The 13,885-nt window shown below is 43.8% G+C and overlaps 1 protein-coding gene across 2 annotated transcripts; it reads right to left on the bottom strand.

The window, feature by feature from the left end:
• Positions 1-301: 301 nt before the first annotated feature.
• Positions 302-13,435, bottom strand: SLITRK4 (SLIT and NTRK like family member 4). Of its 2 annotated transcripts, XM_056809722.1 has the most exons (3): positions 13,023-13,435; positions 5,534-7,975; positions 302-3,879 (listed from the first exon to the last, which is right to left on the bottom strand). In XM_056809722.1, exons 2-3 carry the CDS (start codon positions 7,923-7,925, stop codon positions 3,761-3,763), a joined length of 2,511 nt encoding a protein of 836 aa, XP_056665700.1. In that variant the 5' UTR covers positions 7,926-7,975; positions 13,023-13,435; the 3' UTR covers positions 302-3,760. The 2 variants fall into 2 exon arrangements, with proteins under 2 accessions (XP_056665700.1, XP_016282226.1); XM_016426740.2 differs by lacking the exon at positions 302-3,879 and having other exon boundaries at positions 4,626-7,975; positions 13,023-13,434.
• Between the last annotated feature and the right edge of the window lie 450 nt (positions 13,436-13,885).

Here is a 13,885-nt window from a genome sequence, read left to right as displayed (position 1 = left end):
GTTTCCCGATTGTTTGTTTGTGGGGGGTGGGGGTGGAGAAGAGAGGAGCAGGTCACGCAGAAAGTGGGGAAAGAAGGAGGACAAACCTTTTCCAAATAATTTTTTCAATGTACCACTCTTTTTGCCCCTGACACCAGAGTAACCAATGGAAATTATTTCCTTTGTCAAAAAGGGAATTCAACTCAGTTATTTGGTATCAGACACATTCGTGCACACGTGCACACCCACACATACACCCACACACAGAAACACACACACACACACACACACACATACACACCAAAAAAAACCCCACAGGATGTTTTTGTTAAATCAACATTTTCCAATGTAGTTCAAACATATTGTGTACACAAGCATTGGTAACACTTAAAAAGAAATGACATTGAAACCTAGATAAAGTACAATTCTGTACAGATAAAACAATCCTTCTAGACACTCCACATAACTTATATGTTTTCTCTGAAGACTAGGTCTACACAAGTACTGCAGAGTGGAGAACTAAAATATTACCCAGATAATTAAAGGTTTCTTTCAAAACAAACAAAACAAAACTCGAATGCCGATATAATGGAAGAAAGAGCATTTTGGGGATTTAACTTATGTTCACACTTGCATCAATTCTCCACTTCATTTCACAAATATAGACCTAGCCATAGAGTACCTAGTTAATTCTGTTCTACACAGCCAATTTGAAATGGAAGGTAGTGCAGTTATCCAGGTAAAGCAAGTCAAAGAAATGATGGTCAGACCACAGTGGCCTTAATCTTTCCTGAAAATAGGGCAGCCCTGCCTTCCCCACTCCCCCATCTCAACTATTTAACTGGAGAGTTGGGAAACAAAGACCTCAGCAATTACTCCCTAAGGAAAACCAGGAAGAGCAGGGGAAACCTGTAAGCCTGTGACTGACCTGCTTGTGGCTTAAAAAAATAAAGCAACAAAAACTAAACTGAGACATGCTGTCCCAACCTACCCAAATTGACTGGCTATGCTGTCTGAACTCGTGATAATTGCATGACCTTTTCCTTTATGGTGGTTGTGTAGATCAGATTACCACTTTTTTCTTCATTGTTTTCTACCAGGTAATGTCCTGTACATAAATATATTCATTTAACATTTATTGATTAATACAGATGGTTCACATCCCTTTTCAGTTTCAAATGACACTGATCAACGGAGATTGAATCAGTTCTTTTTCTCTCCTACATAACAACCACAGTAAACTGATGGACTGATTATTTGGATAATCTTTTCAAAAGCAAATTGTATAGATAGTACATTGCCATGGCTGGGTAATTGGGCTATAAAGAGTCAAGCTGGTGGCTTGTTATAAACTCAGCTAAACTCTATGATACAGTATTTGACTGCATTTTTATGTCAAATAACAATATTTGCCAATCAGCAACAATGCCAGATGCAAACCAATTGCTCCTAACCCCATCTGACAGTTTTCCAAGGGGGTTGCTGGTTGGAGAGAATGCAAATTGAAAATGTGGTTGAAATCAAAATACTTCTTAACATAGGTTTAAGAATGACATTGAATAAATACATTATCCGAAGCAACATATCTTTATTCTAAAACCTCAGAGAAATGGCAATCTTTTTAACTACCTTTTGATTTATCCTGATAATGAGTGGAAAGATAAATAGATTTAACAAACTCTAGCTTTAAAAATGAGTGTACCAAACAATTTTATTAATTTCCCATACAAAATGGCATTTAATAAATTCTGTCTAATACCTTGATGTTGCTGAAAGCAAACAGAGGTCATTAAAACATTTTCTTTTCAGTGACCAAATAGCATTAATTGTATTCTGTACTACAAATTAATCTAAAAATATTAATGATCAAAGCAGGGTAAAAACAATACAATTTGTTTCTTTACTTTATTTCAAAATAGTGATTATAAATACATTCTTTTTATATTTCCTCCCCCAGCTCTTTGGATGCAACAACAATAATGACAAAAGAACCTCACTGTGCTCATTTCATACAATAGCAATGTACAAATCATGCAAAAGATAAGCTAGATTAATAATATCACCACCATAAATTTCTAGATGTGATGTCTGTTAACATTAGTCATGAGGCCATGCCCTTTATAACGTATGCATCCTTATGGCTTTTAAAACAAAAGAAAAAATAAAAGGAAACAAGGAAACAAATCTAAGAAACTGACTTTAAATGATTTTCTGATTAATATCTTTATTCTGTTTAATATTCAGCAAGAAAAGCTAAATTTTGACTACACATCAGTTTACACTGTACTTGAACCACTGTACTTGAATAGCTGCTTTCTGATATAATTACACAAAGATGTACTCTTTCAAAGAAACGATTAATCTTTATTAATTTTCATAAAAAAATAATTTAAGACTTACTTGAGAATACATGGACACAATATATTGTAATAACTCTTTCATTACTGCTTATACCAGCTCATTTCCCTTACAACAGCTCTAAAAGAATCCATTCAAATGTTTATAGAGCCAAGAAAGCCATGATTTGTCCAGCCACACTGACAAGGTGTGGTTCTTGGATTTTCTCCATTCGAATGCAAGTTCTCCTAGAAATGTTGAACCAAAAATATATGCACTACCCCTCCAAGGATTAAACTAACATCAAGTTTGTATTTATACCGACAAAATATGGAGATATAGTATCTTGACAGCTTTTGCACTCAACCCAAAACTTACATCTAAGTACAATACTGTAAAATTTTCTAAAAGAACTGTGGACGGACCTGTGCAAAATAGTATACACTATATAATGTAGGCACAATGAATTTGGTTAAGGATAGCATCTCAGCCTTAACTACTAGTCTTCTAACCACCATTCAGTTAGTCAGTACCTCCAAAAAACCATGCTTCTAGAATTTCCTTTTTTTTAACATTGAACATTTTTGTTTTTGTTTTTGAATCTCTCACACGAGACCAAGATACAGACGATATGCTAGCTAGTTACAGAGAGTCTTCAGACTGTGGCAGGAAGCCTTCTCATTGCCGATCTTCTGGCCACCTTTTAGCCTGCCCACACTGGATAAAAGGTATCATCACAATGGCCTAGCACCCCCAAATCGCTGATGAAACCATTAGTGTTCATCATAGAAGCGTCCACTTTAGATTTCACAATCCTTACTTCACTGATTGCAGGATCCAATAAAACACTTGCAGCTTTTGTTCATTTTTGTCTTGTGAGAGCTCTATGCATTTAGGAATCCTTAACTCCACGGATGCTTATGTGTTTGGTAATGACATCATAAAATTTCAGATGGCATTTTAGTTGAACACTGTCTGTCACACATGTATCTTAATGCCAATTTTCAATCTCAGGATTCAGTAGCTGTTTCAGGCTTTTTGAAAATCTGTATAAATTTCTCTCACAAACTTTGTGTCAAGGAAACCACACACCTTAAAGTTCTAAGAGCACCACCAGCAAGGAGTTGTGAAAACTGAGGAGAGATTTCTTTTCACTCTCCTTTAAAATATTTTTAAAACCGATTTTATATATATGCATATATATACATATATATATATATATATTTAAATCTAAGTTGTATGCCAAACATCCTCCCAAAGCAAATGCAGAAAGCCCTGGATGTGAAGAGTTTATCACCAAGATTGTTGTTAGAACTTCTGCCACAGTATCATCTCAGAAGTGCCACTTGAAAAGCATGACGAAAATCTGTTTACTTTCCTTGTCACTGGATTGATCAATGTATTGATTATAGAAGGTGGCAGAGGGCAACATAATGGAGGCAGGTCAAAGCAGAATGGCTTTCCCATTGGTACTTTGCCAAGAGGGAGAGAGTCTCTGTATCTTGCAAACACCTTCGATGAATGGGTGTTTGAGTATCTTGATCCGTTTGACTCCCACCTTATCTGCCAAAACAACCACAATGGTGTCATTTGGGGAGTCATGGGACTATAAAACACTGTGAACTGAACTGAGACCAATAAATGCATTTTACAACGTGGCCTCTACCAGGCAAGATGACCATGTTTACTGTTCCACTTGATTATCTGACATTGGTCAGAGATTGAAGGAACAGTATACTGGTGCATATTAAGATTAACTTATTTACCTTACTCTTTACTTTTTTTGTAAATACTTGTAGTGAAAACTATTTAGATTAAGCTGTAGAACCCTGAAAAGCAAGACAACTGATGGCAAATACCAACTGTCTGAGAGACACGATACTATAAAACTAATGAATCTATTTTAAAATGCACAATTGGTAACAAATCTGAAGATAATATGCTAATTTCACAAGAATAGCACAGAACACCTTTTTTTTATTTGTTTGTTTGTCTTAAATTATACCTGATCACTTTATCCAGAATAGTTCTCTACACTTCGATCTCTTGCTTTCAGGCTGGTCTATTTTTTTCTGTCTTAATTTCTATTGAATGATAGATGTACTGTGATCAGGAAAACAAGTCAGGCATATTAAATACATATTAAGGAGTACATATTTTGCTATTTAGTGTACACGGTATTTCATAAATATGAATTATATTACAAAAATAGTTTCTGGTGCGCTCACATGGTAAGCATTTGGCTAATTTTGGCCAACCTTAGAGGATTGTAACTAGTTCACATAACTGAGAAGAAACTCTAGTCATAATTTGGATTTTGAGTTGTATTTAATTCTGCATTAACATCAATTATTTCTTCCAATCACCACAAATGCTGTATAAATCACACTGATTTTTTTCTCTTTTAAATTTTATGTATAGACAGGTATGCTTAAAGTGTTCAAATTTATTTTCAGTAGGTATGTAATGCATGGTATATTTTAAACAAATGTTTGCACAATTTAACATCAGTAAATCCAGTGGTTTCAAGATGCAGGCCATAAAGGTTACCAATTTACAAGTACTACCAAATGTTCTCTCTTTGCATGCTTTTAAAAAAAACTTTTCCGAGAAGCTTTAAACAGAGTTGTTACAATGCCACAAATCATAGGATTACTCCAGTTCCACCACCAACTTAATCCACGTGCAAGATGAAGGACCCAGCTGAGGTACAAACACCGCTACCAGTTTGCTTGTGTTTGCTTTAAACAAATCACAAGGAGCCAAGGTTTTGCAATGGGGGAGGGGGTACAAAACCAATTTGCCCCTTGCCTGCTGTTCAATTCAGCGTAATATGGATATAAAGCATCCCTTTGGCAATAGAGTTTGCAGTATCCCCACAGGATTCCACAGTCTAAGTTTTATGGAGTGAAATCCATTAAAGGGCAAAATCCTTTTCTATTTTGACAACTCATATGTGACTACAGTTAATCTGACACCCTTGGAAACACCTGCCTCTATGCCTATTGATAATATAGAATTTGGAAGTTAGTCAACAAAAGGCACTTTCATCATTAAATAAATGTCCTCTGTAGGAAATAAGACTGCATGACCTATATTTTGTTCAAAGCTGTTTGCTCTTCAAGGACTTGTAGGTAGTCGGGAGAACTCTGAAGCTTTGCTTTTAGTTCAAAATATTCACTCTTTCTCTGCTCTACAACAATTTTACTATGATTACCTCCTATTAGGGATTTCTTATTTTTCTTGTCTTGTTGCTTTTCTGGATAGCGGATCTCAAAGCCACTGACTCCGATGCTGTTGTACTCCTTTTTGCTTTCCAGAAAATTCTGAATGAATACATTTGAATCCCGGCCAGGGAACAGTTCATCCAGCTCATCAATTGTGCTCAGTCTTTTCCTGGTATCCACATGGACGAGATCTTTGTCCTTTTCAGGAGCATTTCTCAGGATGACTTTCTGTCCTGGTGGCTCAGAGAACATGAAACTTGCTTCAGACTCTTTTAAGCCACATGTGTGACTCTTGCTCATCTGCTCGATGGTCTGTGGAATGAAGGCTTCCGCTGCAAGCCCATCCTTCTTGTTGGTCTTGTGCTCATGTTTCCTCAGCTGCAGTTGCATGGAGCTGCATTCTGGGTTCCCCAGGCCTTCGTGTTTCACAATTGGCTTCTTATTGCGCCGGAGCACAAAGACTAGGAGGCAGAAAGCAACAAACACGGTTAAAATTAAGACCACCAGAATGCTCAAGATTAAAATGGACAGAGGGACTGGGCCTCCCGGAGGGCTTCGGATGGGCCCCATTGGTGTCGTGAGGGTAATGGCAGGTATGGGGCTAGTGAAGGGAGAAGAGGGCTTGTTGAGCAGCTTTGGACACAGGATTTCATTTTTGAGGGACTTTAGCTCAATGCTGGCAAACTGGACAGGTGTTTCACATTTCAGTTCTTTCATTACAATATCATCTTTGAGTTTTTCCAGCCACAGCTTTAGGGCCACCAAGTCACAAGTGCAGTCCCATGGGTTGCCCTCAAGGTCTATCTGTGTAAGGGACTGGAGCTGATCAAGTACCCCACTCACAGGTAGATACATGAATTTGTTGTTCCGCAGGTTCAGCCGGGCGAGAGGAGCCCCTGCAAAAATGTAAACCGGCAAGCTCTTTAGGAGGTTGTTGTTCAGATACAGCAACTGCAAATTGGGCATTGAGTCAAAGGTGCCGGCTAAGATTTCGATGATCCAGTTGTATTCCAGATAGAGATACTGCAGGTTGTATAGACCTGCAAACATCTCAGGATACAGTCGTTCTAGTTGATTGCCATTGAGATAGAGCCTCCGGAGATTGGTGAGATTGCGGAACACCTCGCCCTTGATTGCCGTGATCTGATTGCTGCCCAAGTGGAGTAGATCCAGTCCTTCAAATTCAGTGAAATCTGAGGTGTCCACATCTTTAATCTGGTTGCCATTGACGTGCAGCTTCTTGGCATTTAAGGGTTTGGGCATCAGCTCGGCCATCGATTGGATGTTTTTTTCTTGGCAATTGACACTTAAGCCTAAATCAGAAGGATGAGTTTTGCAAAAACAAGGGATTGGGCAAGGTGTCAGCGGTGGTACCCTGGTTTGATAGGACACAATTTGACTCAGGTTGCGATTTGAGAGTGCTTTGCCTGCTACGATGCTAGAGATCTTGGAAGGATTGGTTGTTTTGGGGGGTTTTGTCACTAGTCTTTGCAATGAAGTTTGCGTTGTGTGGCCATTGGGGGTGGTATAGCCATTTTCCAGCTGAGAGGGCGGCAGGACCCGAACATCAAAATCACTTCCAGTTCCCATGGAGCACAATTCTTGTTTATTGGTTTCTTTCAAAAGTCTCCCATACAAGTCACTGGGTGTTTCACAGATAGCTTCGCCTATGTAGATGTTATATGGCATGTTCTCCAGCCATGCTTTCAAAGGCAGCAAATCACAACTGCAATTCCAAGGGTTATCTTCAAGTTGTAATTCAACCACACGGCCAATGTGTTCCAGCACACCAATGTAGGGCAGCTTCTGTATTCGATTGCCACGGATATCCAGATGGGTCAAAGATGCAAATCGGAAAATATTATCGGGAAGGAACGAAATCAGATTGTCGTTCAGAATGAGTACTTTCAGTTTATGGAGTTTATTGAAGGCTCCCCGTTCAATATACTTGATTAAATTGTAGTCGGCCTGGAGATACTCCAAGTTCTCTATGCCAAGGAAAGTGTCAGCTCTGAGAACCTTTAATTCATTGTTATTCAAGTGCAACTGTTTTAATGCACTGAGCCCCAGGAAGGCTCCTCCCTCAATGTTCTGCAATTTATTATTCCCCAGCTGCAGGGAGACTGCATGTGAAAAATTGAGAAATGTATTGGGGTAGAGGACAATTAACAGATTATTTTGAAAATTGAGGTGGTAAAAATTTGACCAGGGTGGTTTCAACTGATTTGGTCTGAAGACAGAAACCTTCTCACAGTTGACATAGAGCACGTTCTCCACTGACACACAGGAACACACATTGCAAATTTCCACCGAAGGGTCAGACTCTGCATTTGTCGAAGCAGAAATAGGGGTAGACAAAACCAGAAAGAGCCAAAGCAACATCTTCTTGCATTCAGCAAACAACTTTATGCTTCTGAATAAAGATAAAGAATCTAAAAAAAAGAAAAGAAAACATTTTTTTCAATGATCATTCTCTTGAAAATTCATCTGGGTAGAAACTCAACCTTAGTGAATATATGTCAGAGAGAGATACACATATATGTCTGCATCTAAAATATTTATTTAAACAATAGAAATTTAGTACACACCAAAACCTAAAAATGATCCCCCCCAAAAAAAATCCAGTCCAAACACCATACATCTCTTTTGCCTGTAGTCCTAATGACTTGTGTGGAATGTACATAATGGGGGAGGGCTAAGACAACAGATAAAAGGCAAGATTCCTAATTATGGCAAAAGCCCTGCCATTCCACAAATATTGCCTCTATCCAGCTTCTCTTGAAGCTTCCCTGGGTACCAATCTGAGTAAAGGTCTCTAGTCTTAGAATGCTCAAGTCCACAAGCAGAACCAAAAAGGTTTCTAGTGTGTGCATTTCCCTTCTCTATGTTGTTCGGGTGATCAGAAAGGTAAAGAAAGCAGAGAGCAGAATAGTATGTGGTTTGATTGAGGGACAGAATAAAAGGGCAAGATTAGTGTGGAGTCCAGGGAGTTAAGAGACAGAAAAGCAGAAGGGGCACAGAGCAAAGATCCAACTGCAGCAGCAACCACCACCAACAATATCTTTTCATTCTTTAGCATCTTAGAGTATGCAAATTGCTTTTATATTTATCATCTACTTTGAGGTTCACAGTTTCCCGGTGAGGTAGATAGGATAGACAGTATTGTTTCCCTTTGTATAGCTCAGGAAACTAGATTTTAGACAGAAAAAGTGAATTGCCCAAGGTCACTCAGCTTTTCTCTCTGAATCCCATGTTTTTTTTTTTTAAATAAACCCTTACCTTCTGCCTTGGAACCAATACTGTGTATTGGTTCCAAGGCAGAAGAGTGGTGAGGGTTAGGCAATGGGGTCAAATGACAAATCCCATGATCTCTGAGCTACACCAATATGGTTTAGCTTACATCTACAATTGGGCTAAATTCTACCTAATAGTTCACTGCTGAGCTTTTCAGTCTTAAGAGAAGACAGGTGTTATTATAGGAACTGGAAAGGGAGAGAGAAGGGGAAAGATTTGTTTTCTGGGAGCTGTCTCTAGCTACAGGACAGACATCACTCACACACACACACACAATAGCAACAACCAACCACAACAAAACTTGTCCAGAGGGAGTCCACAGAAAGGAATTTTCTATTTGAGAGCAGAGATGAATAGCTGATCTATCTTGGCATAACAGAGACTGTTGCTTCACTTTATTTCATGTCTCTCTTGGCTTTCCTTTTTAGCTTCAGTCCATATGTTGGCTGATGCTCAGTCCAAACTCCTGCTCCATTCCACTTTTACCACTGTCTACCACTGCCTAGGATATGGAGTTCACACAGCGACATTCCTATGTGGCTCTAACTGGGGAGCTAGATATACTCTGTAGTCACAGCAGATTCTTGTCTTAAATTAATCAGTTCCCAGCTGTTCCCCCTTCCCCCACACACCCTTCTTACCCCTGATCTCTAAGCAAATAGAATAACATTTGTTGGTAGAGTTTAATGCTATAGCAAGCAACTTAACCCATTTTCTCCAACTCTTCACATATCCCAGCATACATACACACATTTCTGCCAGACCCATTTCCATAAACACACAAAGCATGTATTTTCTTTTTCTTGTTGCAGGTTTAACCATGTCATTCCTTTTCATGGTCAATAGCCAGTGAGCTGTTTTTGCTTTCAAACTGCTTATCTTCATACTATCAGGAAAATCTCGAAATGGCCCAGGAATGCACAAGAGGGGGAGCCGATGCAGAAACACACACCCTGTAGACACCCCTTTGTTTATTTGGCCCATGAGGAATGTCTCTAATGACAGCATATCACATCTATAAAAGTAGACAAGCCATTATGCATGACCTAGCCAGATCTGGCATTTTGAGGTGGGCCAGACAGAAACACAGAGCTGTGCTCCCAGAATGTGAATTGGAGGCTCCAAGAGCCATACATTGACCCTAGTCGCTGGCATGACATGACTGGTAGTGCAAGAAGTCACAATTCATGAGAATGACATCACCAAAATCTCCAAACAACTCTCATTGTCAAAACAAGATTTTTTTTTTTCAGGAGCCCCTTGCCTTGGCATGGCCACGCATCTCCAGCTACCCATGTCCAGTTCAGCCATTTCTAGACACTTTTCTTTCTCAGGTATCAACCCAAATCTTAACCAGAAACAAACAAGCAAACAAAAACATCAACAGAGCCTCAATTGAAAAGGGGGATGGATCCCTTCCCCCTCTAGATTTCTACTGTGGGTATCAAAAAGGGGGGGGGCAGGGAAGAGCTAGAAGGAAGTTAAAAAAAAGGCAGCTCCCTTAGAAAAGAAGGAAACGAGAGCCAGCTGGAATGGGAGAGAATGGGAAAAGAGGGAGTTCCAAGGAGAAGAGAATGACAAGAAGGAGCCAGAAAGAGAACAGCGGGATTAAGAGAAACTAGAAAGAGGGCAGAGGGGATGGAGAAGAATAAAAACCTAGCAGAGGGTAAAAGGACAAAGTCAGGGATTTGCAAAAGCTAAACAAACATTTAGCAAAAGGTAGATAAACAATGCACTACTTAAACCACTCTTGGGATGCTGCTAGGCACCTCTCCAGCCCAAGTGTCCTGCGGGGTGCTTTGTCAGCCAGATGCCCCTCTCAGACTCCCGGGGATAGGCATGTACACACATAGGAAGTCTTAGCAAAAATCATTCACCCACTCTGGAAGCGTATGATCACATCTCCTGCCCGGAGAGGGTGGGGGAGGGAAAGGGGAGGGGGAGCGGGGGAGCAGAGCAGGCACAGGGCTAGTGGGAAGATGGCAAATGAAGCAGCCGCTTGCCTGCCTAGGGAAAGACCGAGGGAATAGAGATGCTGCCACTCTGAGCTCCGAAAGGAGTCCCGAGGTGGCCGATGGCAGAAGCAGCGAGTACCGCATTGCCGCAACCCCGTGCCCAGGGCTGGGGCTGAAGCCGGCCGGGTTGCTTCCCTAAATGTCCTTCTTTAGCTGCTTGGGCTAAGCGACTGGCACAGGGGCAGTCCTATCCCAACCCACCGAGGGTAGCAGCTGGAGTTTCCCAGACGCCTCTTTAAAGCCGAGGAGAGATGGGGGGGGGCAGGGATGAGGATGCCGGATTTCAGGAGCTGGAGACTCTCTGCAACCCCCTTTTTCCCCCCTCCCCCATGTTGAAAGTGCCCCATGCTCAGCCCGTGCCAGCCTAGAATGAACCAGAGCAGAAGGGGAGGAGGGATATTCAGGCGCCTCCATCCTTCCTGCGCTTACAATGTCCCCCAGATCCAACCAGAACCCCGACCTTTCAGAATCCTTTTTCCGTCTCCACCCCGGCTTCGGCTCCTCTGTGTGGGAGATCCCAGCTTACCCACCATACCGAGCTAGCTGCAGCATCTCGTGGAGGTCCCAGTCAAGTGCGGAGCCCTGGCCCAACGAAAGTGGTTGCAAAGGGTCAAAGGCGCCGAGAAAGAGAAGCCCCGGTGGGCCAGCCCGCAGACGGGCAGAGTCGGAGCCAGGGGACAAGTAGGGTATCCTTTGGATGCCCGAGTCCAGGGCTGCCGATAACACCCACCACCAGAGCGGATTCCCTGGGTACCAGAGCCCAGGCAATAAGGAGGCGGCGACCGCACGCCCTGTGCTACGAGGGCACCTAGCGAACTCGGGCTGCGCTCCCACCCCCAACCACATCGCCACCTCCCCAGTGTGCTTGGGTGGGAGGGCAGGCCAGGGTGGGGGATGGAGCGACCAGCCTGCCTGTCCGCCCCTGGCTGGGCACCTACCTCTCCTCTCCCTCTCCCCTCTCCTCTCCTTTCCTCTCTGCTCGTCCCCTCAGCTCTGCCGCTTTGGTTGGGCTGCTCGCCTCCCCTCTGCTCTGCTCTGCTCTCCTCTCAGATCCGGACACATCTAAGCCTGCCCGGCTGCTCCTGCCTGCTAGCCTCCCTCCACCCCTCCTCCTCCGTCCCTCCCTCTCTCCCTCCCTCCTTCTCTTCTACCCTGCCTCCCTCCCTCCCTCCTCCCTCCCTCCCTGCTTGCCTTCCTATCTGCTCTGCAGTTTTTGCGATTGTCTGTCTCTACGTGATCTGGACTTCTGCTCCTCCGCACACTCTCACTCCTCGAGCGCGCGCGCACACACACACACACACACACACACACACACACATACACACACACACACAGCACACAGAAAGAGGGACTCAGCTAGGAAGGCGCACACACAGAGCTGCGCACACTTTGGCAGATAGACGGACGGACACACACCGATTCCTCTGACAGCTAGGCTGCACCTTTATATACACTCAAAGTCTTTCCTCCCCTCCCCTCCCCTCCCCTCTGCGAGCACCGGCGCGCACACACACAAGCACACTCACAACAGCACCACCTCTCCCCAAGCACATTCCTGGTCCTCTACCTCGGCCACAATGTGATGCCCAACTCCCTCGTGCGCGCACACGCACATACATTCTCTCTCTCTGTCGCTCTGTCTCTCTCTCTGTGTCTCTGTCTCTGTCTCTCTCTTTTCTCATTCTCTCTCTCAAACACACACACACATGCACACGCGCACTTACACACACACTCAGAGCCCACTTTTTTTCTGTCCTTCCCACCACACACTTTACCCAGTGAGGAAGCCCCTAGCCTTCGGAGACCCCCTAATAGAGTGAAGGTCCCCGCCCCCCCTCAAGTCTTTGCTCCCACTCCCGTCCATCCTAGCGGGAGCGCGCGTGCACACACACATGAACACACATACACTGACACGGTCGAGCACTCACAATCAATCTATCAATCGATCCATCAGCAAGCAGAGACATTTCAGGGGGCATTCCTGGGAGATAGCAAGTGGGCGCTCAAAGCTGGAGGAGGACCCCCCTTCCAGGATGGGGGGATGGGGGATGGGGTGTAGCGCAGACGATGCCACAGCCGCTGAATTAAGAACTACGAGGCTGGGATGCAGGAGGGGGCGAAGCGAAGGCATGGCAAACAACGCCAGCACTTTGAAATCTAGTTACTGTACCTTTCTCCTTCCTTCCTTTCTTCCGTCCTCGGTGACAGCTCGATCGCCCCACAGTCCAAGGAGAAGCAGAGGCACTTCTGCAAAGCAAGGGGTCCTTAGGTAGCAGTGGTTGAGTTCTGAGGATCCCAGAGGCTTCGCACTGGCCCAGCCTACCTGTGTGTCAGGGCCGTGGGCTGGAGCCTGGAGTGAGACTCCGAAGTGGGATGGGGGAGGTCACGCGGCTCACTGACCCCTACCCCCACCCCACAAAGCGGGCCACAGTTGTTGCCCGAAATGTAGCAAGGGTTAAGTCTGGGGAAACTGGGGGCTTGGGCCCGGGCTGGGGCCAGGCAGCTAACAGAGGTGTGGGACAGGGGACATGCCGCACTTGCGACCACAAACCTGCCTGGGCTACTGAGCATGCCCAGATCCAGGGCTATAGCCCTATAAGAGAAGCATTGTGTGCATTCCACTCCTCCAGGGTTTGGTGATGGCCAGGAGGGGCTGTGCAGGGACAGGCAGGGGGAGAGGACCCTGAGAGAAGGGGGGGGGATGGGGGGAGCGGCAGAGTAAGGCGCCAGCCAAGGGAAGAACCGGCTAAGGAAAGTCGCTTCTTGCTTGACAGTAGTTCATTGTCATGATCAGTATCAGAAAAGCAGGAGCAGTAGCCTCCTGGTTATCCCAAGTTGAGACAGCCAGTATGTGAATTCTCTAGGCCTCTTCCCTCTACCCATTCAGTTTGGGAGCGAGTCCACTAGGGGGTAGGAAGGGTCAGAGAGAAAGAGTAAAATTCAAACAAGTTAATGTTTCTGCCAGTCACTGGGGGGGAGGGGGGGGACAGAAGAAATAAACAAGGAGAAAGGCTTGGCGGGACAGGAAGCTTA

Source organism: Monodelphis domestica, chromosome X (assembly GCF_027887165.1).
Source record: "Monodelphis domestica isolate mMonDom1 chromosome X, mMonDom1.pri, whole genome shotgun sequence".
In the NCBI taxonomy this organism is placed as follows: Eukaryota; Metazoa; Chordata; class Mammalia; order Didelphimorphia; family Didelphidae; genus Monodelphis; species Monodelphis domestica.
Note: the sequence above shows the minus strand (reverse complement) of the source record. Positions and strands in the feature narration are given on the sequence as shown.

Excerpts from the sequence above, each read along its gene's own strand:
- SLITRK4 (XM_016426740.2), bottom strand. The coding sequence starts at position 7,925 with ATGTTGCTTTGGCTCTTTCTGGTTTTGTCTACCCCTATTTCTGCTTCG.